Source organism: Athene cunicularia, assembly GCF_003259725.1.
Source record: "Athene cunicularia isolate RWA chromosome 1 unlocalized genomic scaffold, athCun1 chr1_part1, whole genome shotgun sequence".
NCBI classification, from domain to species: Eukaryota; Metazoa; Chordata; class Aves; order Strigiformes; family Strigidae; genus Athene; species Athene cunicularia.
The window spans coordinates 23,035,267-23,062,267 of record NW_020799091.1 but is presented as its reverse complement, the minus strand read 5'-3'; the positions used below and the strand labels follow the sequence as shown (position 1 = coordinate 23,062,267).

The 27,001-nt window shown below is 36.3% G+C and overlaps 1 protein-coding gene across 4 annotated transcripts in view; it reads right to left on the bottom strand.

Moving 5' to 3' along the window:
• PDS5B (PDS5 cohesin associated factor B) overlaps positions 1-27,001 on the bottom strand; it is a 97,023-nt gene that overhangs the window by 33,560 nt on the left and 36,462 nt on the right. For all 4 annotated transcript variants that reach the window (XM_026844483.1, XM_026844503.1, XM_026844494.1 and 1 more), the window contains exons 13-23: positions 26,083-26,164; positions 21,152-21,200; positions 19,547-19,686; positions 19,354-19,469; positions 17,508-17,613; positions 15,453-15,613; positions 14,664-14,787; positions 13,712-13,870; positions 12,827-12,895; positions 7,999-8,135; positions 541-664 (exon numbers count right to left, since the gene is read on the bottom strand). In XM_026844483.1, the coding sequence (XP_026700284.1) occupies positions 541-664; positions 7,999-8,135; positions 12,827-12,895; positions 13,712-13,870; positions 14,664-14,787; positions 15,453-15,613; positions 17,508-17,613; positions 19,354-19,469; positions 19,547-19,686; positions 21,152-21,200; positions 26,083-26,164 (1,267 nt within the window). The remainder of the gene's footprint in view (positions 1-540; positions 665-7,998; positions 8,136-12,826; positions 12,896-13,711; positions 13,871-14,663; positions 14,788-15,452; positions 15,614-17,507; positions 17,614-19,353; positions 19,470-19,546; positions 19,687-21,151; positions 21,201-26,082; positions 26,165-27,001) is intronic.

Sequence of the window (27,001 nt, the reverse complement as noted above, 5' to 3'; positions counted from 1 at the left end):
AATCTGAAAGTGATTTCCTTTCTGCTACTTTGGGCTCACAGGCAGACATTAAGGATGAAAATTCCAACATCTACTGAGAAATCTCTCTCTATCTCTTCTAATACTTAAAGGACGTCCAACTATCTTTGCAGACCTCTGCATTCCAAATACATTCTACCCAAGTATGAAGAAACTAAGGTTCCTGTTGTCACCACAGTCCAACGAACTTTACAACATCTCTTTTCAATTCCTAGTAATGTCATTAACACAGCTGAGATATTACTTTAAATCAGTACCGAATTCCTTGGTTTATCAATATTCTAACATTTCATTACGTTAAATGAGCATTCCCCCACTGGACAGCCCAGTACTATAGATTTTATTCTTACCCACAACCAGTTTTCAGGATTATGTAGTGGGAAAATAAATTCACACCAAGGCTGAATGTTTTGCATAGAATCAAATTTGAAAAAAATCAGAAGTATACACAACATGCAGAACAAACAACATGTATACTCATACATTTGCTGATAACCCACAAATCCCACTTAATTTCCTTACATTTATGGCTAGTGCACACAGCTGGTACTGTTCTAAGGTGATGATTTCATGGTAACAAGGTTCTTGTGCCAACTTCACAATAGCATTCCCTGCTGCCAGCCTCAATCGAGACATATCAGGTTTACTGGAAAACAAGCACATGGATTATGAAGGTTAATTAGTAAAAAAATTACATAATAATTATTTGACTTAATGAAATCCCAATAAGTCTGCATTGCTAAAAAACAGGTACTTCAAAAAGAAGGGAAAAGTTTCCATGAACTTTGCCACCCTCATCCCCCAAAATCAACAGCAGAAGTAACTTCAAACTAAAAGTAGTTTCCATGTAAGCACATTTTACAGCCTATTACCACATATCTATTACTTTGCCCCAGCTTAGCAATGAAAAAATTCCTTAGAACTTCCTAAAAGTTCCATGTGTGTGTGTGCTGCGAACTGGACCAGCACAGTTCAAATTGCCCCTCAGAGACCTCATTTAGCCTGTAAGATACTTCTGTTCAGCATACTGGTTTTTCCTCCAGCAAGGGGCTCCTGACAAAGAAGTAGCCCATTTCTAGTCCCCAAAGTTGCCAAGCTTTTTCTAGCAATGATAGATCAAAATTCATGCTGCAAGCCAACATAAATTAATTAGATGTTATGATAGATGACTAAGTGACTTGTATTTTTAAGATACAGCGAAGAGGCTTTGGCAAGTAAAAAAATTTTCAACATGCTGGAAGTATTGTTACTTGACTTGCACACCCAAACTGCATTTCCATCTAGCAAACCATTTGCTAATTTTCATATCAAAAAATGAATGGGGTTTTCTGTAACCTACAACCATATTTACAAATGTTACCAGAATATTGAAAGCATCTTCACATGAGGTTTGCAAACTGATATCCACTTAATGTGTGCATTAATAAACTTTTCTAAGAACAGTGAAAGCTCAGCAAAGTTCATCATCATGAAAACCATAGAAAGCATTTAAAGAATGAGATAAAAAAGGTATTATTGAACACAGAGTGCATGATAAAAATACCTACTAAAAAGCTTAAACCTTAAAATTTATCTAGTCAGGCTTTATACACACCTCACTATTTTATGGAAACCATAACTTTTCAAAAAAAACACGAATAGATCACGAGTAACCAAGTGACAGGACAAAAGCTGCACTAACTTCCAAAGAAGACATGAAGATTAACATGGTAACATCTAGTTCTTAACTGCTAAATTTCACATTAAATTGCATCCACTGTGATAAGTGAATCCAATAAAGATCCAATTCTTGCACTTCAGTCACAACTGAGTTGTAATGGCTTACATGTAAAGAGTGATTGAGCCAAAGGAAAGGATAAAATTAAAAACTTTCAATCTTCCTCAGCTTTGGTAGTGATAACATTTAATTCTGAAAATTGAATCAAAAAATATTTCACATAAAAGAGTTGGCCATATCTTTATAGAGAATATATATCACAGAAATATGCACAAGCGTGTGTGCATGCGGTGGGACAGAAGAGTAGGACAGTGTCAGTTGTGAATGTCATTCTCACCGTTGAAGATGAAAATCAGATCTGTCTTATTCCCCAAAAAGATTATCTTAGAAGAAACTCTTAACAGAATTTATTTTTGATGAAACTGTTATAGCCAAAAGCTTTCTGTTCTACACTATCACAAAACACACATTTATTAGGGCTGAAATAAAAGCAACCTTGACATAATTGCAGGTTTTGATTACTACTTAGAATTTTGAAAGTTAGTACCAAGGATGCCCTTGTCCTATCAGAAGGTCTCTGAGATACAAAAGGGACCCACACATTTATTTTCTGGAGTGCTATTACTATTGCTGAAGACCACATGTTTGAAGTGAGAACGAAAGTGCAACTACATGGAAAGAAGATATCAAGGGCAAAACACAGTCTTAATTAATGTAGTGGGCTGCACAAAGAGACTCCAAATAAATCCATCTTGAAAACATATCTGGTTTGTCGTCACCTTCTCTCACTTTACAAACTAGCAGTTAACATTTTTAGTTCTACTCCAGAGGATAAATGCCAGTGTCCAATTTTCCAAGCATTTTCCATGTTACATGGAATTAAGTGTCTTTTGAATACAACCTTTGAAAATGTTGCATATCAGATGATGTAGCAAATTATCTATAGCACAGAACTATAAAATTATGAACTCCAAAGTTTTTAAGTAATTTTCTTTTGGTAAGCTTCAGTTTAAGGAAAATGCAGATAGCACTTCAGAAAAATCTAAATTCAGGTTGATACCTAGTATCAGTACTTGTAGCAACAGCTAGTGTCCTCTGATACTGAAAAACTCTTATTTTGTGCTTAGCACGGATTAAAATTAAAATCCTACTACAAAAGACATGCAAAATTCACCTTCACTGTTTTACCTAACCACAAACAAAAAAATCAGTATAATCTTGAATTTATAGGACTGTTTATTACTTATAAAATGAAAAATTAAGACCTGGAAATGACAGTTGATATATTGTTTATTGACAAAATTCAATATTAAAAAAATCTGGCACTGATTACTTTAACCTACATATGCTATCATCTCAAAGCAATCACTTGTCTTAAAAGCCGTTCATCCTACTCCCTCAAAGTGAGAAGGATGAACAGGAGTAGGGATTTGTTTGTTTTCCAAGTGGGACCTTGTCTTCACCTGACACTCTAGGCTGAACCATGCTTTAAAACTGAAAAAAAAAAAAAAATAATAAAAAAAAAATCACATTCTCTTACACTGTCACTAAAAAGTTCAGTTGTGTAGATTTAAAGAGGCATGGGGACAGAGTCATTTTTATGGATGATGAGGACAATAATACCAAGACAATTACAACATGACTAACGGCATACATGAGGTCGAATGTCTCCTGAACCCTGCCACTTTCAATTAATTCCATTATCTTTCGCAAATTATACATTGTTTAAAAGACAAATGCAAGCTATGAACACAAAAATTTACGCTACATAGAATGACATCAGATCAAGTACAGCTGAAAAGATTATGTTCTGTATTGAACAGACAATTTTACTCTTTCCAAAGCCTGCTCTAATTTGGAAGGAGCAGTGTCAGATTTGCACAGCAGGAACACAGTAAGCCCTGCCAAAAAGATCTGCTCATTGCTTTCTGAAAGGGTGAAGAATAAAGGTCAGGAGGTACCAGCAAGCTCCATGCAGTACTAATGTGCCTGAAACATCACCTCCTCTGATTCAAGTTTTGAGAGTATTTGTTAGTGTATGTGGTATAGCTCACACAGAGGCAATGGACACCTCCCCTCCTTGCAGCCTAGATGTTTCCCAAAAAGCAATACTGGGAATCACAGAATAGCTACAGTTACAAGGGACCTCTGGAGGTCACCTATCCCAACCCATCTGCTCAAGCAGGGTCACCTAGAGCAAGTTGCACAGGACAGTGTCCAGATGGCGTTTTAGTATCTCCAACAATGGAAACTACACCACCTCTCTGGACAACCTGTGCCAGTGCTAAGTCACCCTCACGGTGAAAAGTATCTCCTTGTGTACAGACAGGATCTCCTGTATTGTAGTTTGTGTCTACTGTCTCTGGTCCTGTCACTGTGCACCTTTAAGAACAGCCTCAATTCAGTTATTTATACACACTCATGAGATCCCACTGAGCCTTTTCTTCCCTAGGCTGAACAGTCCCGGTTCTCTCAGCCTTTCCTCATCTGTCAGATGGTCCAATCCCTCAAGCATTTTTGTGGTTCTATGGTGGGCTCAATTCCAGTAGCTCCACATCTCTCTTGTACTGGGGAGCCCAGGTTTCCATCAAGGTTCACTGTGAGGCCAACTAGCCAGTTCTGTAGATCCTACTTTCTGTCCTTTTTGAAGACAGGAGACACGTTTGCTTTCGTCCAGTTATCAGGCACCTCTGCCGATCACCATAACCATTCAAAGAGGACCAAGAGTGGCCTCACAATGACATCTGCCAGCTTCCTCAACACTCATGGGTGCATCCCACCATGGACTTATATATGCCCAGTTTGCTTCAGTATTCTTTAACCTGATCATCTTCCCCCAAGGATATATATTCCTTGCTCCAGACTTTCCCCTTGTCTGCAGGGCCTGGAATTCCTGAAGTCTTGCTAATAAAGACTAAAGTGAAGGAGGCATTCAGTATCTCAACCTTTTCCATGTCTTGTCTCAGAAGGGCTCCTGCCTTGTTCAGCAGTGGGAGCACATTTTCCCTGCTTTTCCTTTTGTCACTTGTTTACTTAAAGAAGTTCTTCTGGTTGACTTTGTTGTCCCTCACTAGCTTCAATTCCAATTGGGCTTTGGCTTTCCTAACTGTGTCTCAGTGTTCTCTGTATTCCTGACAGGTTATGTGTTTCTACTTCAACTTTCTGTATACCCCGTAGAATCATTGAATAGTTTGGGTTGGAAGGGACCTTTAAAGGTCATCTAGTTCAACCCCCCCTGCAGTGAGCAGGGACATCTTCAACTAGATCAGGCTGATCAGAGCCCTGTCCAACCTGACCTTGAATGTTTCCAGGGATGTGGCATCTACCCACCTCTCTGAGCAACCTGTTCCAGTGTTTCACCACCCGCATTGTAAAAAATTTCTTCCTTTTATCTAGTCTGAATCTACTCTCTTTTATTTTAAAACCATTAACCCTTTTCCTCCTGCAGCAGGCCCTATTAAAATGTCTGTCCTCATCTTTCTAACAGGCCCCCTGCAAGTATTGAAAGGCTGCAATAAGGTTTAGTCTAGAGAAGAGAAGTCTCTGGATAAACAACCCCAACTGTCTCAGCCTGTCTTCATAGAATAGGTGCTCTAGCCCTCTGACCATTTTCGTGGCCCTCCTCTGGATCCACTCCAACAGGTCTGTCCTGGTTTTGGCTGGGATAGAGTTGATTTTCTTGAGCTGGGAGGGAGCACAGCCAGAGCGCCTGACCCAGATTTCGGCTAGGATAGTCAACTTTTCTGGAGCTGAGAGGGGACACAGCTGGAGTGCCAGGCCTGGATTGGTCACTGGAGTCTTCCATATCATGTGATATTATGCTCAGTATATAAAGGAAGCAGGTTCTCTCTCATTCTCGATCTGGTACAGCAGGATCTTTATTCTATTGGGATTGCTGTCTGGGAGCGGGCTAGGTATTGGTCAGCAGGTGGTTAGAAATCGCATTGTGCATTACTCATTTGTACTTTCCATTATTGTTATTGTTTTGTTTTATTATAATCACTAAACTGTTTTGGTTTTTCTTTCTTTATTTCAACCCACGAGGTCCTCTTGTGTTCCTTCAGTCTTCTTCCCCCATTCACCAGGGGGTAGGGGGGTGAGCAACTGGCTGCATGGCGTTTGGCTGCCAGCTGAGTTCAAACCATGACAAGGCCCATGTATTTCCTGTACTGAGGACTCCAGAGCTAGACACAGACTTTGGTAGGGTCTCACCAGAGCGGAGTAGACAGGAAGAATCACCTCCCTGAACCTGCTGGCCACTCTTCTCTTGATGCGGCCCTGGATACAGTTGGCTTTGTGGGCTGCGAGTGCACACTGTCAGCTTATGTCCAGCTTTTCATCCACCAGTACCCTGAAGTTCTTCTCAGGGCTGCTCTCAATTCCTCCTTTTGTGTTTTGCCAGGAGCTCCTTGCTCATCCACACAGGACTGCTAAAATATTGCCAGACCCTCTGCTTTCACACTCCTGAGCTTACAGAAGATGACGCTTGAATACTAACTAGCTTTCTGGGGCCCCTCTTTCCTTCCCTGGAAGGGAAGAATTATCCAATGGGACTCTACTAAGCAGATCCTTGAAGAGGCCCAAGTCTGTTCTCCTGAAGTCCAGCACTGTGATCTTGTTTTTTGCCCTCCTTGCTGCCCTCAGGATTCTGAACTCCATTTTATGGTCATTACAGCCAAGTCTGCCTTCATCCTTCACACACCTAACAAGTCCCTCCTTGTTGGTGAGTATGAATGAGGTCCAGAGCACCTCTACTCATTGGCTACTCAATCAATTATGTCAGGAAATTGTCAGTGACACTCTCCAAGAAGCACCTGAATTATTTATGCGCTGCTATGTTGCTCCTCCAGCAGGTGTTGGAGTGGTTGAAGTCCCTCATGAGGGCCCAAGGCCTGTGAGCATGAAGTTGTTTCTAGCTGTTCATAGAAGGCCTCATCCACCTCCTCTTCCTGGTCAGGGGGCATACAGCAGATCCCCATGACAGTGTCACCCATACCAGTCTGCTCTTTAATCCTAACCCATAAACTCTAAGTTGTCTCATCATTCATCCCCAGGAAAAACTCCAAGGTCTGGGGCTGAAGGGTTGCCTTTAACACAGAGCAATCTTGCATGTCATTGCAGCTTTCTCCCTCCCCAAATGTATTCTCAGACCTCATTAACTTCAAGAATGGAGAACTGATCACATCATTACATACAGTTTCTATTATTATTTATAATTTTGAGTACACAAGGAATGGGAAAATTAAATTTCTAAAACATGGACAGTAAGGAATCATTACTCCAAGCATGAAAATACATAGGACCCACAGAACTGATCTATTCACAAGCACTGGATAAGCCAAAAATATGTTCCAAGCAGTTATGCTGAAAAGGTAAATGACTGCTTCTTAATTCCCTAGTAACTACCATGAATGGTCATATTACAGAATTTATGAAGCAATTATTTACAAGGAACTTTAAGAAAAACTGCACAGTTGCTACAAAGGTAACATATTAGACAATTCTCAGGTTTGCAGTTTTGCACACACAGCATAGGCTCTATCTGCATAATCGCTGTATAACATTAACCCAAAAATTAAAACCTTTTTACCAGTACTTATTCTTAATGGCCCTTAATGGCTTTTGTAGAAATAATTTTTCAATGTTTGACAAGACATAATGGCCGACAACTTGTCACTTCTACCACAGAGAATTAAGAAGATACCCAGAAAAATAAATGTTGTCTAAAAATCACCTAAAAGGTAAATTATTTATTGAGACATCATCTTCTTTACATATTTCCCTCTTCCTTTCACTTTTAGAGGCCTCAAGGGATTAAAGCCTGCCTTCAAGGAGAAGTGCTCTGTACTGGCTACTCCCACATGGTTTACTGCAACATGTTATTATTTTTTATTAGAAAGGCTGCCAATCAGCCTTTGACAACAACTGCTACATCAGGAAGAGCAAGTTGCATAAATTTAAAACCAATTTTCCACAGGAAGGAGGGAGTTACACAGTTTATTCTTTCAATATGAGTAATGACTCTTGAAAGAAAGAGATAAAACAAAGAAGATAAAATCATTAAAATACAGCTATATCTACAGCGTTAAAAAACTTGAGACTCAGCAAATTTATCAAGGAACTCAGCCAAGTTTACCATTAGTTCTAACAAAACACAATGTATAAATTGTTAAGCAGTCTGACAGATTAGTTTAAGTACTACTTTGACTGAAGCTCTCCCCACTACATCATCACAGACATCAAAACGTTACAATGTCACATACCTAATTTTCCCCTGCTCTGTCAAATCTCCATCACTGTGTAATATTGTTGTTAGCAACCTCAGAGTAGAAGTTCCTGACTTGCTGTGGTTGTTCTTCATTCCTAGCAACCATCGAACCATCATCTTGATGGCCTGGATCTGAAAAAAAAAAAACAAACCAAAACCTTACATGCAAAGTCAAATCACACCATGAGCCTCATTTTAAAAAATAATCTTTATCATAAATTTAATTACACAGTATTTTTCCCAAGTGTTGTTTGCTGCTACAAACATAAGCCTGTCAAGGCTACAAAACATCATTTAAATACTGAAAGATAACTAGACATATTCTCATTAGACAGCAATTTTTCACTGAAAGTCTCATGCATTTATTACATAAAAATCATACAACATTTAGTTGAAGTCCGAACTGTTTCTTCTACTAAGTAATCACATATTTTGTCCTGTGAAAACAGTATCTTAACTGAGCTTGCATCTATTAAACACTGTGGAATAGGCAAAACAATTTATACCTATTAAGAAAACATTACTGGATCAAAAAGCAGAACAGATTTTCATCTTCCTATAATTCCTGTGCTTAAACAATTCCTATATATTCTTTATGGGTATATGTAGTATTTGAGTTAAAATTAATAACATATAAATTAAAAAACACTGCATAGACATTTTGACTGTTAAGAGTATCAACCTGTATTAAGATAACTCATCATGGAAAAGAGTATTTCTTTCATGGCTATTTAAGGAAGCCTCAAAGCCTGTTACTTAGGATAACTTGTCTTTTGCTAATGGAAACAGAGTGTTTTGAGGCAAGCTTCTAAAAGTATGCAGAATCCAGCAGCTATCATAAAACACTAAATAATTTCACATTTCTTTAGTGAAAATAAAGCATGAATTCGGAGATTCAGTATGGTTTAGTTCCTTTGTCTGTTCCTTTTCCTTCTATGTGAGAGCAGAGACAAAACAGAAAAATGAAACTGCTCATCTGAATCACATAGACATCTTTAGGAAAAAAAACCCAACAAAACCAAACAAACCAAAAATACCAAACCCTGAAGTTTAAAACATAAAACTCTAAAGATTTAGAAAAACTAAGACACTTTTTGTACACAGTATCTTAAAATTTTCTTCCTAGTAGGAAAGGCAGTTCTAATAACTTTTGTATAAACATTCTCAATATCACCAAATGAAACTCATCATACAGTTGATCTATTCCATGTAAAAAACTGATCACATGGTCCTTTCAGATCAAAGTTCTACGATTGTTATCTATACATCAGTTTATTTTTATAACTGTAGCCCATTTACTCCACCTACAGAATTCCAATTCTATTTGGTACACCAGCAAGATGTAGGATGTTTGTCACTCAGGAAATCAAAATGCAAATGGAGTTTGTGGATCAGAAACAAAATTATTTTGCACTAGCTTTCAAAGGGTCTTCCACTGAAACAGCTGTAAGTATCTACTATAAGGCTTTAATAGCAATAAAACCAGCATTATAATATAATAATAGTAATAAGAGCAGCAGATTATCTTTTGACAGCTTACCAGTTCTGTTTCTTCATCATAACCAGTATCTGTAACCATCAGTGACTCCCATTTGTTGAAGGGATGGAGACATGCTAGCTCTATTAGGTCTTAAAGTAAATGACGTGTTCAGCCAGGGAACACACTACCTTATGTCGCAACATCTCTGGTCAGGTCCTTAGCAATTTCAGTTTTAACCTCTGCTTCTCTCTTCCCCCTCCACAATTCCGTTTTCACAATTTTACTGTCTGAATCGACTCCAGTCTTCCTTCTATATAGCAAGTCCTAATCATAACTCCTTCAGAATTTACCTTGAACCCACTATGTTCCCTGTTTCTTTGCTGGTGCTGATGTAGTGAAGACATTCCAGCAACCCTTCAGAATTAAGCATTCCCAGAAATTAGTACAGTGCATGAGAATTCCCCCAGTCACTGTTTCAGGCTACCTGAAGACTTAAACACAACACAGAGTTTGCACCACCCTTAAAAAATTTTAAATTTTTTTCTTTGCAGACAAACAGGGTAACTCTCAAAGGTTAACTCCAACTGTAAGGAGTGTCAGGAGGTTTCCAGCCCAATCTCCTTCTTAAAACAAGGTCACCTATGAAGTCAGACAACGTTGGTCTCAGTTTTGTCCACTGTGGTGTTGAAAGCCTCTGAAGATGGCTCAGGCTCTCTTAGCAACCAGCAATCTCTTGCAACCTGTTCCATTGCTTGACTGTTCTCAGTTCTTTTTCTTTATATCCAGTCTGAACCTTGTTTCAATTTATGTCCTATGAGCCCAGAATTCTCATCTGAGATTAAAAATTATTATACACAGGATGAAGTTAACAAAGTCAAAACACAACATGGGTCAGAACCATATCAAAGGCCACAAATGACTGCTTTGTACTCGACTTCACATCACAACATGAACTACATGAAGTACAAGCAAAAGAGGTAGGACATTATAATTTCTGAGAGTGAATATGTGACAGATCTCTGATCTGTCATACAAGAAAACAACAATTAACTACTAGCATTACGTAAACTCCCAGTAGTGCAAAAGTATTAATTTTTAAAGATTAAAATTAACAATTAAAAATAATCAACAGATAGTTATAACCCTTTTTTCTGATCTAGAGGTTATTATCATGCCTCTGTTGTAAAAGTATTAACGGGTTCCTGTCCCAAGTAACGATCCTAGCAAGAGTCTTCCTACTACATCAACATTATGACAACAACTAGCTCAGGTTTCTACGTACTTGAATTTTCAGAGCCAAAAAAGCTGCAGGTTTCTGCAGTAGTAAACAATTTTAAAATGCCCACTTAAAGCACAGTTAGAGAAATAGGATGAGAAACCTTATATTGCAGTGTACATAGAAGGAAACAAGAAATATCACTGCTACTATAAGTCTCAGTCCACTGCATAGTGCACAGAAGTATTCAGTACTGGCTACTGTCAAGAGAGATTACTGCTTTAGAACAGACATTTAAATGCCAGGCGTGGCAAATCAAGTCTAACTCATACAGTAATTAATCCAATTCATATTTAATACCATAATGAAACATTTCTCTACAGACATCATTTCATTTAAAGTTTAGCATCCAAAACTAAGGCTAGCCTACATCAGTCTACATCTGTTAGTCTGGCCAATACTAAAATTGTATTCACCAGTCCTTCCCCCTTTGATACTTAAACTTGCTAGTTTAAGATCCCCATTAGATACATTATACAGTTATGTTACAAAGGGAGAAAGAGGCTTTTAAAACCAAAGTGAAGAAAAATACACTGTCAGAGAGAAATAATTTCTAAACTAATAGTGTTGCCTGCAATGTTCGTTAAATATAGGCTTCTCAGTGGTAACAAATGCAAATTAAATTTGCAAATAAATTCTCACAGTAACTTGTTTTCACTTGCCAATAAATGCTTCTTAAAGAGTTTTAAGGCTTAGCCTCAACTTCAAATTGCCTTAAGATTTTCTATAAGCCAATTCCTTTCCAAACAGTCCTCTGTATTGAAAGTTTTATCAACATAAAAGCGCATTTTATAGAGATACATTACAGCTTCACAAATCGTTAAAAAAAAGAAAAACAGTTAATGTTTACTACTTCAAGTTACATGTATAATCACTAAAGTGAAATCATGTCTATTTTAAACTAGCAATTCATGAAATTGAAACAAATTCTTTTAACAGTTTTTGAAGTGTACTGTGTAACTATGGAATTGCACAAATACAAAAAATACCCTTGCTGTAGTCAAATGAATAACAGCTAATAAATCCACTCCAAACACAACTATTTCCAGTAATGAGTTCTGTACCAAGTTGGAAACTAAAGTACTTACTCTACCAGCAGAGAAGGAGGTGTTCTACAAAGAGTTTAACAAGTTCAAGAGAGAAGGCAAAGAGCTTTTTAAAGCCATCAGAGCAACTTTATTCAAAAGGAACTGGAAATGAAATGACTGCTATAACTAACTTAGAAACTGCATGCTACAACGTACATGCATCTTTCTAATTCTGAAAGAAAATGTAAAAGCATAATCTACCCCTGTTCTGAAGAAAGGACATTTAAAAAACAATCATGAGATATATTTTCCACAGCATAAGTCTATTTCTGATTGAGTGAAAATATCTATTACCAACTCCAGAAGATGTAAAAAACTTACTCCAAAATAAGAACAAGCTTGAGATGACATTTTTAAGGAAAAAAAAAACCAAACAACAAAACCACCACCATTTAAACAAATTTTTTCGTCTTAGAACTAGGTTTTTCTCTAATACACGTTGTACAGGGAGAAAAGCAATGTAACACATTTCATTTGAGGAAGCTGACAAATCCAAACCCAACTTTTTCTTTATTCCAAAACAACACCAAAAGTTTCTTGGAATGACCTAAACATTCAAAAGAAAAAGGGAAGACTTTGTTTAAAGTCTCTATGATATTTAACTCCTATGTTAAACAGGAGGGAAAAAAAAAAAAAAATCATTTTACTTTAACTGTGATATCTGGAATACTTCAGTGTTCCACACCAAACCTAAGACTATAAAAAGCTGTAAAAAAACCCCAATTCAGTAAACTGTATATGTAAATTCATTTACAAAAGTAAAAAAGTAGATGCTCCCAAAAGCAAATTATTTTCTTCTGGCAATCCAAAAATGTGTATACTGATAAGATCCTCAATTTAAAAATAATTACTTCTTTTTTGCTTTTAGAAAGGTGACAAGCAAACAGTGAAAAGCAGTTGACAGCTTTAGGAATCCAGATATTTAATTTTCTTTATTAAGTATTACACACACAATCATAGGAAATTAAGTGCTACTTACTTTAACAAGAGTTTCAGGAGACACTTCCTCATCTGGGACCCAAAGTTTTGTTGTCTTTTTTCCTGGAAGCTGAACGAAATGTTACATTTTGTTACACTACTGTTACTCTTCAGTGAAACCTGCTGTAATCTCTTCCCTGTTTGCTTCTGGAAACAATACAGCAGCACTCACAGGTTAGCTTTATGCCTTCTATATTATATGGAAGTAACTATTACAGAAGCGAGGTACTGTTCTTACCTCACTAATCAAGCATCAGCAAATTTAACAGTAGTAAAGTGAGTTTTGCTGTTGTTACCTGGAAACTATTGCTTTTGATTATAATAGCCATTGCTTGTGAAAGTAATTTCCAGTTTCCATATCCAGTAGATTGGAACCTCAAAGAGCATAGTTTAAGGCAGTAAATCTTTACCTAAACAGTGGCTCACAATACACAAGTTCATTCTTTGCACTTAATAATCACTATCAATACAGAAGTATTAAAAAAATTAAAATCCCCATTCTTCCACTTAAATGGTGTATTTTAGTTTCAAATGTTAGCTTCCTAAAAAGATCACAACTTGTTTGCTCGAGACAAGAGGCTAAGCGAGGTCAATAAAAAATTTCACATTTTTTAACAAAAGACAAGTCATGAGTGATCAAATGCTGTGCTATACAGCTTGTTCCCTTTGTAACGACTATGAAATTAGCACTATCTCCTTTCCTGTACCGTGGGTTTTCAATTGAGTCAAACAGTACATGTGGAAATCAGAAGACAACTATGCATACAAAAAAGTAGAACCATCAAGCCAAAAATTTGCAAAGTTTTTTGACTTTTCGAAAAGTACTTGCTGAATATCATACTACAGGAGATGTAGAACCTTAATAGAAGGCTTTAAAAATACTTACCCTATCATTCATTAGCAAATCTTTAACGATAAAAGTGGCAACCAAAGATTTCAAAGGGGCAGCAAACTGATCAGGTGCTAGCATGGCTATATGGCCAATAGTAACCAACGGCGTAATAAGATGCTCAAAATTGCTTGGATCCAGACTTTTATGCAGTGGCTAGAATATAAAGGCAACAAGTTCAGGTATTACTGATATAATCTGTGTCTTATTGAGGGGAGGGCAGTGAGGGTTCTGTAACAAGTTGTCCATGTCTGTTTCTATTTCAGAAATACATCTTTAAAAGAACTATTAACTATTTACATTTAAAGACACATTCCATCAACCCTACAAGTCTCATACAAATCAAAAGAAAAATCAAGACAACAGATACCATGTTTATCACATCTGGGTAGTTCAAAAAGTGGCAGCTCAAGCAGGACCATTTATGAAACAATGGTTAAAAAAAGCATATTATCCTGTTGAAGAAGTGGACATACTACATCTCAAGATGGCAATTTCAGTAATGGACTATGATTCAGTCTTCAAGATAAAAGGCTGATGGGCCCTAATAAGTACATTTACAGTTATAATTTTAAAAATATCTGTTTAAATAGTCTCTACCATAGCTAAGTTTCCCATAATTTCTGTAACCATTTAAATAACTTGGCCAATCCTAACAGGGGTGAGGAGTGGGTATGGTTGGTCTTTCCATGACTAGTTCATGGTTCTAGCAAACCAACACTTTTTTTCACACTCTCATCTGTTAAAATACATAACCCTCAATATGATGGATCATGGGATACAAAAACACCCTCTGCCACCATTTTTCAGGATGAATTATATGAGAAAAAAGGAGAAAAATATCTTCTGTAAATTTTATACTAGTTGCCATATAAATTGCCACTACACCCCTTAATATACATATCCAATGTAAGATTAATAAAAAATAACTTAAATATTTTAACTTTACCTCAAATATCTGTGCAAACTGCGTTTCTTTGCTGGAAAATATTGCATGGATGCAGTGAATAGCATACTTGGCTTGACGAGGGGGTCCTTTTTTAGCTTTATGATGCAACACTGGAAGCAAAGCACTTAAAAAAAACAAAATAAAACAAAATAAAACAAAACAAAAACAACAAAAAAAACCCCAACAAGAGATAAATAGCTTTTCACAAAATTAAAAGCTTCCAAAATCTCAAACTAGGAAAAAAAGTGCAGATATACATATATAAAACACAACAGTCCTACAAAAGTGTTAATTGCCTTGGTTTTGGCAATTTCTTCAAAGAAAGAAGAAAAAGGGTTATTTATATGGCTTGCAAGTAAAACCACGCAGGTTTTGTTGATAAAATATCATGCAGTAAAACACAGCATTTAGTAATTCATGCAGATAAAATGTCTTTTGGAAATACCATTGTCTATACATCCCCATTACATTGCAAAGAATGTTGTTACGTTACCATATATTTAATTCTGGAAAAAACATAAGTAATTCTGATGGGCACAGATAAAAATTGTAGTAGTATCAGTGACATATCAGCTGTCACTACTTTGAATATATTCATTTCACTTCTATTCTCCAAAAAGCACTGCATTTTAAAGTCATTCAAAGACTATTTCTTGTTTTACCTGAAGTGATACTTTCTTCCAAAAGAATGAAGGATAATGCTATAGCAAGCAAGAGGAAAAATGAGAACTTCCAAAAATCCTGTATAGTAAAGAACACTACTCAAACAGAGTAAGAAATACAACTTACGATCGTATATGAGGAAAGTCTTCTTCAATTTTACTTCCTGTGTTTTTGAAAATTTGTAATGCAGCTTCTGCCACTTTTTCATCATCCATTTTCAAGCAAGCCAGGAGAGATTCAAAAGTTTCAGCTGAATGAAATGAGATGGGGTGTGTAAATGAAAGTACCTGCCAAAATAAGATGAAAGCCATGTTAATATTTTTTAAAGGTCCACTTATATAGAACATTCCATCAAGAGTCATTTTCCACTGCTATACTGGAATATTTGAAACACTCTGCCTGGTTTTGTCATGTGATCCACTTTGACTTTTTTTTTTCCCCCCACCTCCTAAACTTCTCTGTCTTTATATATTATCTCATTGGTTTTAACTTATTTCTCAAGTCTTGATTTCTTCTATTATTTGAATGTACTCAGTGGCTCCACCTACATTAGCAAGTACTGGTTTACAACAGAAGCAGGTCTTAAGAGAAACACAATTGATGTGAAGGAAGCAATATTCACATCTCAGGGGTTTTACTTCAGAGTGTTTCTAGACTGACTGAACCAACTTTAGCCACCACAACACAACATGTGCTTCTGAAGCCCATCTCAATTTTGTTCCTCTAAAAGGAATCCAGCCAGTGTGCACCCAGACTTCATGCTTGCTTGCTTGCTAAGTGGAACAACTTGTTGTGCTCTGAAGTTCCTATCTCTAAAATAGTAATAGAGACATACCCAACAGTGTCTCTAGTCCCTCAAGCTTGCCACAGCAGCTTACCAGATCCTGTACCTCTCCTTCAGATTCTTGGACTCTGTTTTCAAGTGTGACAGTCCTCTCATGTTAAAAAAAGAAGAAAACCTCATTTGATCTTTCCTGAAAGTTTGCCTTCTCTTCAAGTGGCTGTTGATTATTAGCTTCTTTCCACATAATATTCTGGCCCGTGCCAAAAAAGTGATCCTTAAATTCTAGGCACTTCTTCACACACAGTTTTCTGTTTTTACCTAGTTACCTTCCTCCCCATTTCACTGTATGACATTCCCTTTTTGGGACTCTTACATTTATCCTTTCTGAATTCTTCTCATGATGTACAGATCACTTCCTCCAGGGCAATCATATTCCTCTTCCTTAAATGTGTTGTGCTAGTTCATATCATTATGTAAGTACTGACCTGGAAGCCTTCTTTCAAATACATAGTCCTTCACAACATGATTCATTCTTACTCAGATTAATTTTATTCTACTGGCTTTTTGTGCTTTTATCTAAATGTGCACATCAGGCTAAAGAGTCATATGCTCTCAGATGAATCTACTAGGCCTTTATTTGTTATAAGATATTATGAGAACTTCAGTATGGGAGCCCTTTAGATTTTGAGCCCTCTGAAAAACCTGGACACATAGCTGGACTACACCCAACAAATCACACAACTGAGGTGGTACTATGGCACAAGTACCTTCCTCTGCAAGTACAGGAAAAGCTGACACTCCGTAATGCTTTTAGCCTAAAGTCTTAGAGTAAGTGAAATGAAAAGCCCTATGTAGTTGCATTTAAAATGTTTCACACTTTTAACAGTATTTGTAAATAACACGGTAATCAGCCCTTTTCCTCCTAGGAAAAAGGGAGAACAGAGTAAGAAATTATGTAACATGTCCCCAGAAATGCAACTTGATGGGGTTTGCTATGTTAAGTGAGTCTCAAACATTACACATAGTTGAAATAGATAAGACCCCTATTTATAAGGGCCTCAGGGGAACCATGGTATTGTACTGATATGCAAGTACAGTGCCACAACTAGTATAAATATATTCACAAACTGATGAATTCACACTCTAATAAAACTCAGCTGCTAATGTCATGCATGCAACTACTTTTGAATTCCACAAAAACTTCTAAATTATTTATAAAATAACCTTACTTATGTGCCATATAAGATGAGCACAGAGAACAAAAAACAAACCAGTGTTCTTTCAGATAGTATCTTTAGTCATAAGCATGTGGTAAATAAGTACTAATTAAAAATTTATTTTAACAAAGTTGCTTCAGAAAGTTTCACATGCTCACTGACCACCAGGAGCATACTTGCCTTAAGCAATTCAAGACCTGCTCTGATTGCCTGGTCAGTAGGAACACCCTCGTCTTCATCATCAGCTGTTCCATCTATTGACTTATTTACTTGCTTGATAAGCGCACTGAAAAGGAAAACAAAACATGGCCTTGTATTTACAGCAACTTCACTGTGTATGACTGTTTTCATAAATTTAAGACATAATTTCATTAAAGGAACTCAGTTAAAACATAAGCTTGTTATAAAACAAATACTTCAACTACATATATAATCTGGTTGCCCTTATTTCCTATTTAAACTAAAACTTATGAAGCATTAAGTTAAAAAATGTTTATCCATCATGAAGTAAGAACTATATACAAATTACTCTGGAAGGATGACCAAAATAAGAGAACAATTTGAGCGTTACAAGCAACAAATTCAGGTAAGAATTAAGGTGAGATTACTAGCTGCTAAGGATTCTTAATAACTGATGCAAATAACTGTTTATAATGTTTAGTCTATAACCAAGAGAAAAAAAAAACCCTAAACAGCTGTGCTAATTGTTGATGAAAACTTTAAAAGACCTATCTCCTGCATATTTCACCTTGACAGTAATGCTTGGTTTTGTTTTGTTTTTTTTTTTACTCTGTACCCTAGGAAAGGAAATGGTGATTATTCAAATGATCCTATTAGTGACTGGTGTAGGCAGATTTCCTATCAAGAACTGAACAATATTCAGATTCCTTCAGTACATCCTGTAAAACATTTATAGAAAAAAATCCAAAACAAACAAACAAACAAAAAAAAACCACACCAAAAATAAATTTTAAAAATTCCAACTGGTAGCAAACCAAGGGAGAGACCTCCTTGTCAGACTTCTCAGACTTCCATTTTTTTTTTCCTGCCCCTAATTGGGCAAAAATAACCATCTATTAAAAAAACCCAAACAGTCTGAGCCTCAAAAATGAAGCAGAGGGTGAATGAAATTTTACAAAGATGGGAGAAGTCCAATTTTGTGGCAAATTGAAAATACGTGGGGTTTACTACTTTTTTTTTTTGCTTGTATACTGCAGGGCAGTCAGTCAGTAGGTAGAATGTGAAATAAATGTTACAACAATAACTAGTACAAGGGAGTATTACTTTAAATATATTTCATATTGATTCTATGAATGTGAAAAATAAATCAAATTTCAAGTAAAAATCCAGCTATACACTGTATGTAATCCAAGATCAGAAACAGATTTTTCGGTGAAATCTCAATGGCTCCATTACATTGCATATGTGACAGACAGAATCACAAACACTCAAGTACTTAAAAGGCAATTACTATAATTGAAATGAACAGATAAGAATTTATCAGTATTTAGAACTCGTTTTCTCTAATAATGTACCACATATCTCAAATACAGCTGTTAAATAATCGTTTCAGAAATTACTTTTTTCTTCTCCCATAACTTCACTGGCTTACTCTTCCTTAAAGTCTTGATGCATCATCACCATAATCTTTACTTCCTCAGTTAAATTACTATTTATGTCACTATGAGTTAATTTTCTGGGTGGAAACTTTCTGTGAATAGCCATGGACAGAAGTTTCTTTTGAAGTCAGTCAGTCAGTCATGAACAAAACTTCACCCATGAGCAACACATCCATTTTTACTGACAGGTTGTCCCAGCTGTGCTGAATGACAACGCAATTGTTTCTGTGGCTACATTCTGAATGAAGACACAAAAACCCATAAGCAAGGGAAAACAGAAAAAAATACTATAGGTCACCAGACCTTAAACCACACCCACCCAATCCATTACTGCTTATGTTTAATGGTGAAATAAGAAACCAATTTCAAACCCTATGATCTACGGCCAATGACACACACAAGAATACCTGATGGATTCTGTATCAATGTGCACAGGAGCAATTCTCTCGAGAAGAAACTTTATCATTTCCAGGAAGGGATTTGTTGGTTGTTTTGGATTGCCCAACTTCTTGGTTATCTCCCTCTGCAATATAAGTTTCAATTAAATTTATAATCAATTCAGTTCCAAAAATATTCACATATTTTAAGAGCATTTCTTACCACACATCCTTCAGCCTGTTTGCAAGAACATGTTGGGCTAACAAGCATTTCTAACTGACTTCTTATTTTTTCATCATCTTCCAGAACTTGAGTGAACTTTTTCATGAAATCTTGAGCTTTCCCTGGATCAGGAAGGTTTCCTGTAAATAAGCAAAAGTAATTACTATTTCTTTTAATAAATATCAGCATTGTAAATTACACAAGTTTGAAATGTCAGACCAGTAAAGTTCCTATGTTTGTTTAAGTTAACCAAGAAGGGGGGCAGGGGCGGGGCCAGGCAGGGAAACAACAAAAACCCAAACCACAAAACACCTTAACATGTGCAGACATAGCTATGGGGACACCAATTCCTAAAAAATGGTGTAGCCACAGACCTCCCCTGGCTATTTGCTTTCCTTGCCCTTCACATGCATTTTTAAGCAAGTCTAGTTGTTAATAACTGAAGTTGCCCTCAGAGTGCAAAGCCTATACTTCACAGAAAAATATACTCTGTATATAGACCACCTGATACAAGTGTGAAATACATCAAAAGGGTGTTTTTGCTAAATTACCCCTTCACTAAGCATTAAGCTTCACAACAGCTTCCAATATTTAAAAAATAGCTTTTAAAATGCATTTCTTAAACTATATATTAATTTTCTATTTATATTTTATACTATAGCAAGACAATTTATTGGCAAAGTATTAGTATACAATCTATGACGTTTCGTATTTTTAATACAGTAGGTGTTAAGCAAAGTTGGTGCAGAAAATGGTATAGAACTATAGGATAGTTAGTTCAAAACAAGTTCTACTAAGTATTTGTTTTGCTGTATTGATTTTTTGCAACCCACAACTAGAAAAGTCAGATAAATTACAAACTGAACAACCTTTATATTATAAACAAAAGGAAAAAAGGATTTGGAACATGACCAAACAAATAGAAAGATTCAGTTTTTCCTACACATTTTTTCTAAAATGTACATAGCCTTAAGCAGTATCTTTTTCTGCCAGAATAGTTGGCATTTTTTTTTTTAAAAAGGTTGCTTTAAAAACAAAATTTCAGAACTGTAAAGCAAGTTTTTCTTCTTCATACTGGTTTTAATACTATTGGCATGGTGGGCTGGGGGGAACAAGAAGTGGTACTTTGGGGCTGGTGGTTTTTTTCTTTGACAAGATCTCAGGTTACATAGAATTTCTTCAGTTTCCAAACTGCCTTCCCTGCTACTGAAAAACAAACTCTTGCATTCTCCCAATAGCACTTACAATACCAATACCTCAAAACCAAGTAAAGTATTAGATAGTTCGGTAGGTTAATTAACATCACTTAATATATATTCTATAATAAATACTAAAGCAGACATAGGACCCTAGGGGATCAAGATTTTGAATTAGTTCACAATAGATGAAGACAAAACGTCATGTGATAAGCTTCATGACTGAAGGCTTTTTACAGTAAGAAAGTTGTCTTGATTTTTTAAAAGCATATTATTACATCATGTTTATCATAATTTGTTGTGTTTCATCTGTTACAAAATTTTTTATAAGATTATCTCAAATGATTTTTAAAGCAAGAAAGTAATATACTACAATTTTTAGACAGTGTAAATACTTCAACTGACTTACTTGTTATAACCATTACTTTTGAGAATATAGCTTTACTGCTGGCATCTGTCTGCAAGTCACAAAAGAAAAAACGATTAAGTAAAAATTTTATATTATATATTTCTACTTGAATACTGAAGGAGCAATTCCATAATGTGTTATCAACAAGTCAGCACCCATTTTGCTAACACATCAAGTGCATTAGAAATCAAAACAACCACCACAAAGTTAATGCTAGACAGTTACAGGAAATAAAAGGTAGATCATGCCTACAGTATCACACTCTCGCATAAACTTACATAAGACATTTTTATTACTTTTCAATCTACAACAGAACTTATGAATGGCACAAATGGGTTATTTCTTTAACTGTTTTCCATCTAAAGCCTCTCTTTCTAAATATAAAATGAACAGCAAGCATCAAATTCACTTACTTGTTCAGATACTGATTCTAAATAGTCTTGGTAAAGACTATTGTAAAGAAGAAAGTAAGTCAGTAATAAGACAATTCCTACCCCTGTTCATCTGAAATGATAGTGGTGTAATAGTGAAAGTAATAATCAGGTACCATGACAAAAAAAAGTGAAAACATAACTGCATTTCAGGATATCTGTGAAGCCTCGATTTCAGTGAAACTGTTGCTGATAAAGTCATCCAACAGCACCTTATAAGCAACATAAATTACGCAAAACAGACTTCTAATCTCATTTATTTTCTTTTTGTCAGTAATTCTTCTGGTACAGAATTTCAAATGCCAAATGCAAAGTCCACCATAAGAGTTAGTTCTGACACTAAGTAAATGGAAGAAGAAAAAGAAGAAAAAAACAAATTTCACAGCCATGTAGAAATACATAGCAAGTATGTTTTATTTATGAGACTATGTTTCTAACAAATAAGCGACATTTCTACAATATATCACCTTCTACTGAAGGTAGACAAACTAGTTCCCAAGACACTTTTTTCCCCACTCCTACAGACAATGAAATTTTATGGAATTATACTTAAGTTTGAAATACTAAGGAATTATCAGTAAAAATGACAAAGGGAACCCTTAACTGTATAGCAAAGATAACACCTCAGAAAGTGTTCTAAGGTGGACAAAAGAAAAAAAAGTAATTGGAATCTTTCATTGCTGTGCAATAAGTGTTCTTACAGAACTCTAAAATCTTCACAAGGAAAATGGGAACCTGAAAGAAAATTCAAGCTTACTGCAATGCTGTCAAAAGCATATGGACCCATCAGCTTCCAAACCATAAAGGAAGCTGCTCTTTTGCCAATTTACTTCTGAGAGACAAACTTCAGTAACATACCTTACGAAGTCTGAAAAAGTTCATAAATGAATGTAAATAGTATCAGTTATGGGCTACAACTATCAAATTATATTCCTCTGAGAGAAGATTTAAATATGAACACAACCACACTTCATGAGCTTTCACTGAAAATTATTTACATTTACGAAGAAGAGTGTATAGCCACCACCATTGCTAGAATCGTCCGTTATAGAACTCTCTTCATAAAAGACAAAAGTAGTAGTAGACAAGCCTAAAAATTATAAACAAGAAAATGTCAAATCAACTCAGAAAGGAGCTTCACCTTAGAAGAAAAAGAACTCTTCTTATCAAAGTACTTAATGTGAGGAAAATGAAGACCTACAGCCTTTTCATCAGGTTCATACTAGGAAAGAACCACTAAGAGGTAGTGTAGCAAGACACTAACATTTTGTCATTAAAACTTCAAGACAGAGGTCAAATTCTTGTTCAGGCAAATCTAATGTCTTTGCATTTTATTAATGAAATCTGCACTCCTATCTTAAACACAATTACTTATATGAAGTAATTATTAATTTGGGGGAAAAAGAAAAATCAAACCAAATCAAACAAACTATATAAACAACATCACAGAAATAAAAGATTTAATGTAAAAATAGCTAAGCATTTGCTTTGAGCATAACAGGCAGGATTTGGGGTAGCAAAAGGCTGCTGGGGTGACCTGTGCAGGAGGTGGTCAGGGATTGCCCTGTGCCAACCAAAGCTGCTTCCAGCCAGCTCCTCAAGTGACAAACCAACCCACCAAAACTTCAGCCTGTCAGAGAAGTCTATGGTGTCTCTGAGAAACATATTCAAGAGAATAAGCATTGGAGAACGTACGATGCTAAAAAGACGGCGGCTGATGAAGGAACCCATGCTGTAGCAGCTGGAAAGAGACAAAGAGCAACAAAAGGAAAGGAACCACCATGCCCTGATATCCTCTCCTGTGCTGCCATTGTCTCACCAAAGGGACTGACTATAGCGTGTGGTGAGAGCCACACAAAGCAGAGAAAAGAGGTCTCCAAAGGAGAGCTGAAGGCTGTTTCTCTAAGTATTTATCTGTTCTCATTCATTTCCCAATACCAGAATAAATATTAAAAGTTTATGTTAATTGACAATAAACTAAGTAAAATTTCCCAACTCAAAACCATTTTAGTCTGAGATGCTACAGCAGTCAACAACAGAAGACTCATGAACTCTCCCATGTTGTCCTGCTACTTAGAAGGATATTCAAGTGTAGAGAATTAGCACTTAATAGTGGAAGACAGGATGAAAGTCACATGGACAAATGCAAACATGTCAGCAGTATACACTGTTTTGAATGAGATGTTTATGCTGGCATTTATCAAAACCTGCCTGTTTAATTCACAGAATCTTCTAGGTTGGAAAGGACCTTGAAGATCATCCAGTCCAGCCACTAACCTAACACTGACAGTTCCCAACTACACCAGATCCCTCAGCGCTATGTCGACCCGACTCTTAAACCCCTCCAGGGATGGGGACTCCACCACCTCCCTGGGCAGCCCATTCCAACGCCTAACAACCCCTTCTGGAAAGAAATGCTTCCTGACATCCAGTCTAAACCTTCCCTGGCATAACTTGAGACCACTCCCTCTTGTCCTATCACTTATTACTTGGTTAAAGAGACTCATCTCCAGCTCTCTGCAACCTCCTTTCAGGGAGCTGTAGAGGGCGATGAGGTCTCCCCTCAGCCTCCTCTTCTCCAGACTAAACACCCCCAGTTCCCTCAGCCACTCCTCCTACGACCTGTGCTCCAGACCCTGCGCCAGTTTCGTTGCCCTTCTCTGGACACGCTCGAGTCATTCAATGTCCTTTTTGTAGGGAGGGGCCCAAAACTGAACACAGGAATCGAGGTGCAGCCTCACCAGTGCCGAGTACAGGGGTCAGATCCCTTCCCTGTCCCTGCTGGCCACGCTATTGCTGACACAAGCCAGGATGCCATTGGCCTTCTTGGCCCCCTGGGCACACTGCTGGCTCCTGTTCAGCCGGCTGTCAATCAACCCCCCCCAGGTCCCTCTCTGACTGGCAGCTCTCCAGCCACTCCTCCCCAAGCCTGTAGCCCTGCTGGGGGTTGTTGTGGCCCAAGGGCAGCCCCCGGCATTTGGCCTTATGGAAACTCCTCCAGTTGGGCTCAGCCCATGGCTCCAGCCTGTCCAGGTCTCTCTGCAGAGCCTCCCTACCCTCGAGCAGATCAACACTCCCACCCAACTTGGGGTCATCTGCAAACTGACTGAGGGTGCACTTGATCCCCTCGTCTAGATCATCAGTAAAGATGTTGAACAGGAGTGGCCCCAACACTGAGCCCTGAGGGACACCCCTTGTGATTGGCCGCCAGCTGGATTTAACTCCATTCACCATCACTCTTGATATTTAAGGAATGATAATTCATTATCCTATCAAATATTTTACAGTTGAGAAAGAACTTTTATTACACCTCCCAGAAAACAAAAGGCAAATTTGAAATTTCACTTTCAACTGAAATAAAGAAACTAACTCAGGTTAAGCTACACCAAAGTATATAAAATAGTACATGAAAAATATTTCAAGTCACTAAAATGCAATGAAGTCTTGCTGTACTAGCAATTACTGCACTTATAATTTAAAACAATATTACAGAATGTTTTAAATTCACTAAGTCAAAACTATAAATTTCACTATAATCAGGAATGAAACAGTAAGGTATGCATTTTAGTTTGATGAGTCTTTCCCTGTCTGCAAGACAGTAGCATTTCTAAGCAGATACATTAAACAATCCATTCACACAGTTACCCACTCTTCCTGGTTCAGCTAATTCCAGCAAGTGAATATTTAAGTCATAAAAACTCATTAAATTTACTGTGGGATATGAGTATATACACATATAGAAAATAAAAATCACACACACACACAGAAACGTGAGCATGGCAACATTTTCTACTGTGTATTATTTCTATTAAAAAAGCATCAGATTAAACATTTAGCATTCAAGTTCTAACAACATTCCAATTTATACCTGTTAATTTCATTTTACAATTTTCCTTTCCCAAACAACATGAGCACACACATACACATAACTAAAATCTAAATTTTAATTTATGAGAATATCCTAAATGCTGACTTTTTCTTTTTTTTTTCCTTCTGAGCATATCTAAATAAAGATCTCAACTGTAGTCTGAGATCTCCAATACAACATTTAAAGTTTCCAAGAGGGAAGAGAAACAAGTAACCTGTTGGGATAAAAATATCCCGGTTTCTTGAATGAATCATACATAAGAAGGTACAGTGTACAGGTATTTTTTCTTAATTAGTCAATTTGGCAGTAAAATATAATATCCTGCTATTTAAAGAGCCAGAACAATCCTGGCAAGATGTAACTCAAACATTGGGAGCAAATATTTTCATATGAAATGACTGCGAAAATATTTTTAATGTTTCTATAACACCCCTTCCTCTTCAATTTTACGAACAAAATGTATATACTTTTCCTACCACAAATGTAGTCTAATAGAAAATATTGTGGAAGTTATCTGATGTTCCATCTGTCATTAAAAATAAGCTTAAGATAATCAAACAAATAGATTTTTTAAAATGGCATATTAAGTAAAACTGTATATTCACTGTGGGATAAAGATAAATTAAACTCACTTTGGGTTGTTTTATAAGGTCAACTAAATCCTTTACTTGATGTCGTAGCAAATTTTGACATTTCCACATTTCATTCAATGCCCTAAAAAAAATTTTTAAAAATTAAGAGTTGTCAAAATAATCTATTCAATAAACAACACAACTGTCCAATAAGAACCCTTAAATTCTTTTCAACTTCAGACTCAAATACGCTTATCACCTGAATTTTCACTGCTGTGTGAGAAAAGGGTAAATGTTTCCTACTAGCATGATATGGAAAATTTATTTGGTCATATTAGACTGGAAAAAAGTGAGAATTTTTTTTTAAGTAAATTAAGATGCTTAACTAAACTGCCTTTAGAAGAAGTACAAATTAACTGATTTCTGGCCTATAAAGAACTCATTTCTACAAGCCTGAAATCCCTCTTCTAAAAACTTTCCAAGAAGCAGGCTAAAGCAAATTTTTAAGATTTTTATCATCAAACAATGTTTTTCTTGCACACGGAAAGCAGCTACTACATTAATATATTGTGGAAAATGGATACCATTAGACTTGTAAGAGACGCATTAGAGATTATTTGAAAAAAATTGAAACTTAGCACACTTTCCAGGAAAAATAAGCAATACAAATTTTTAAAAAGTCACAGGTTCATTTAAAAAACTTCCAGAATCCACAAGTAATGTCTGTATAGCTAACTGAATATATGATGTCTTTAAAATGAGTACTGCTGTGTATGAAAACTGTAGAATTCAAAAGTTATTTGTTGCTTGAAATAACAAGTACTGAAAAGAATTCATTCCGCATGTTTAACCTACTAAAAATTACTAGAACAGTAACTTTTTAATATACTATTCTGAGTTTTAATTTGTTACAGTTGTAATACCTTTAGGCAGGTAATAAATACAACAAGTGCAGGGGATTCAAACATCAGTTTCTGCA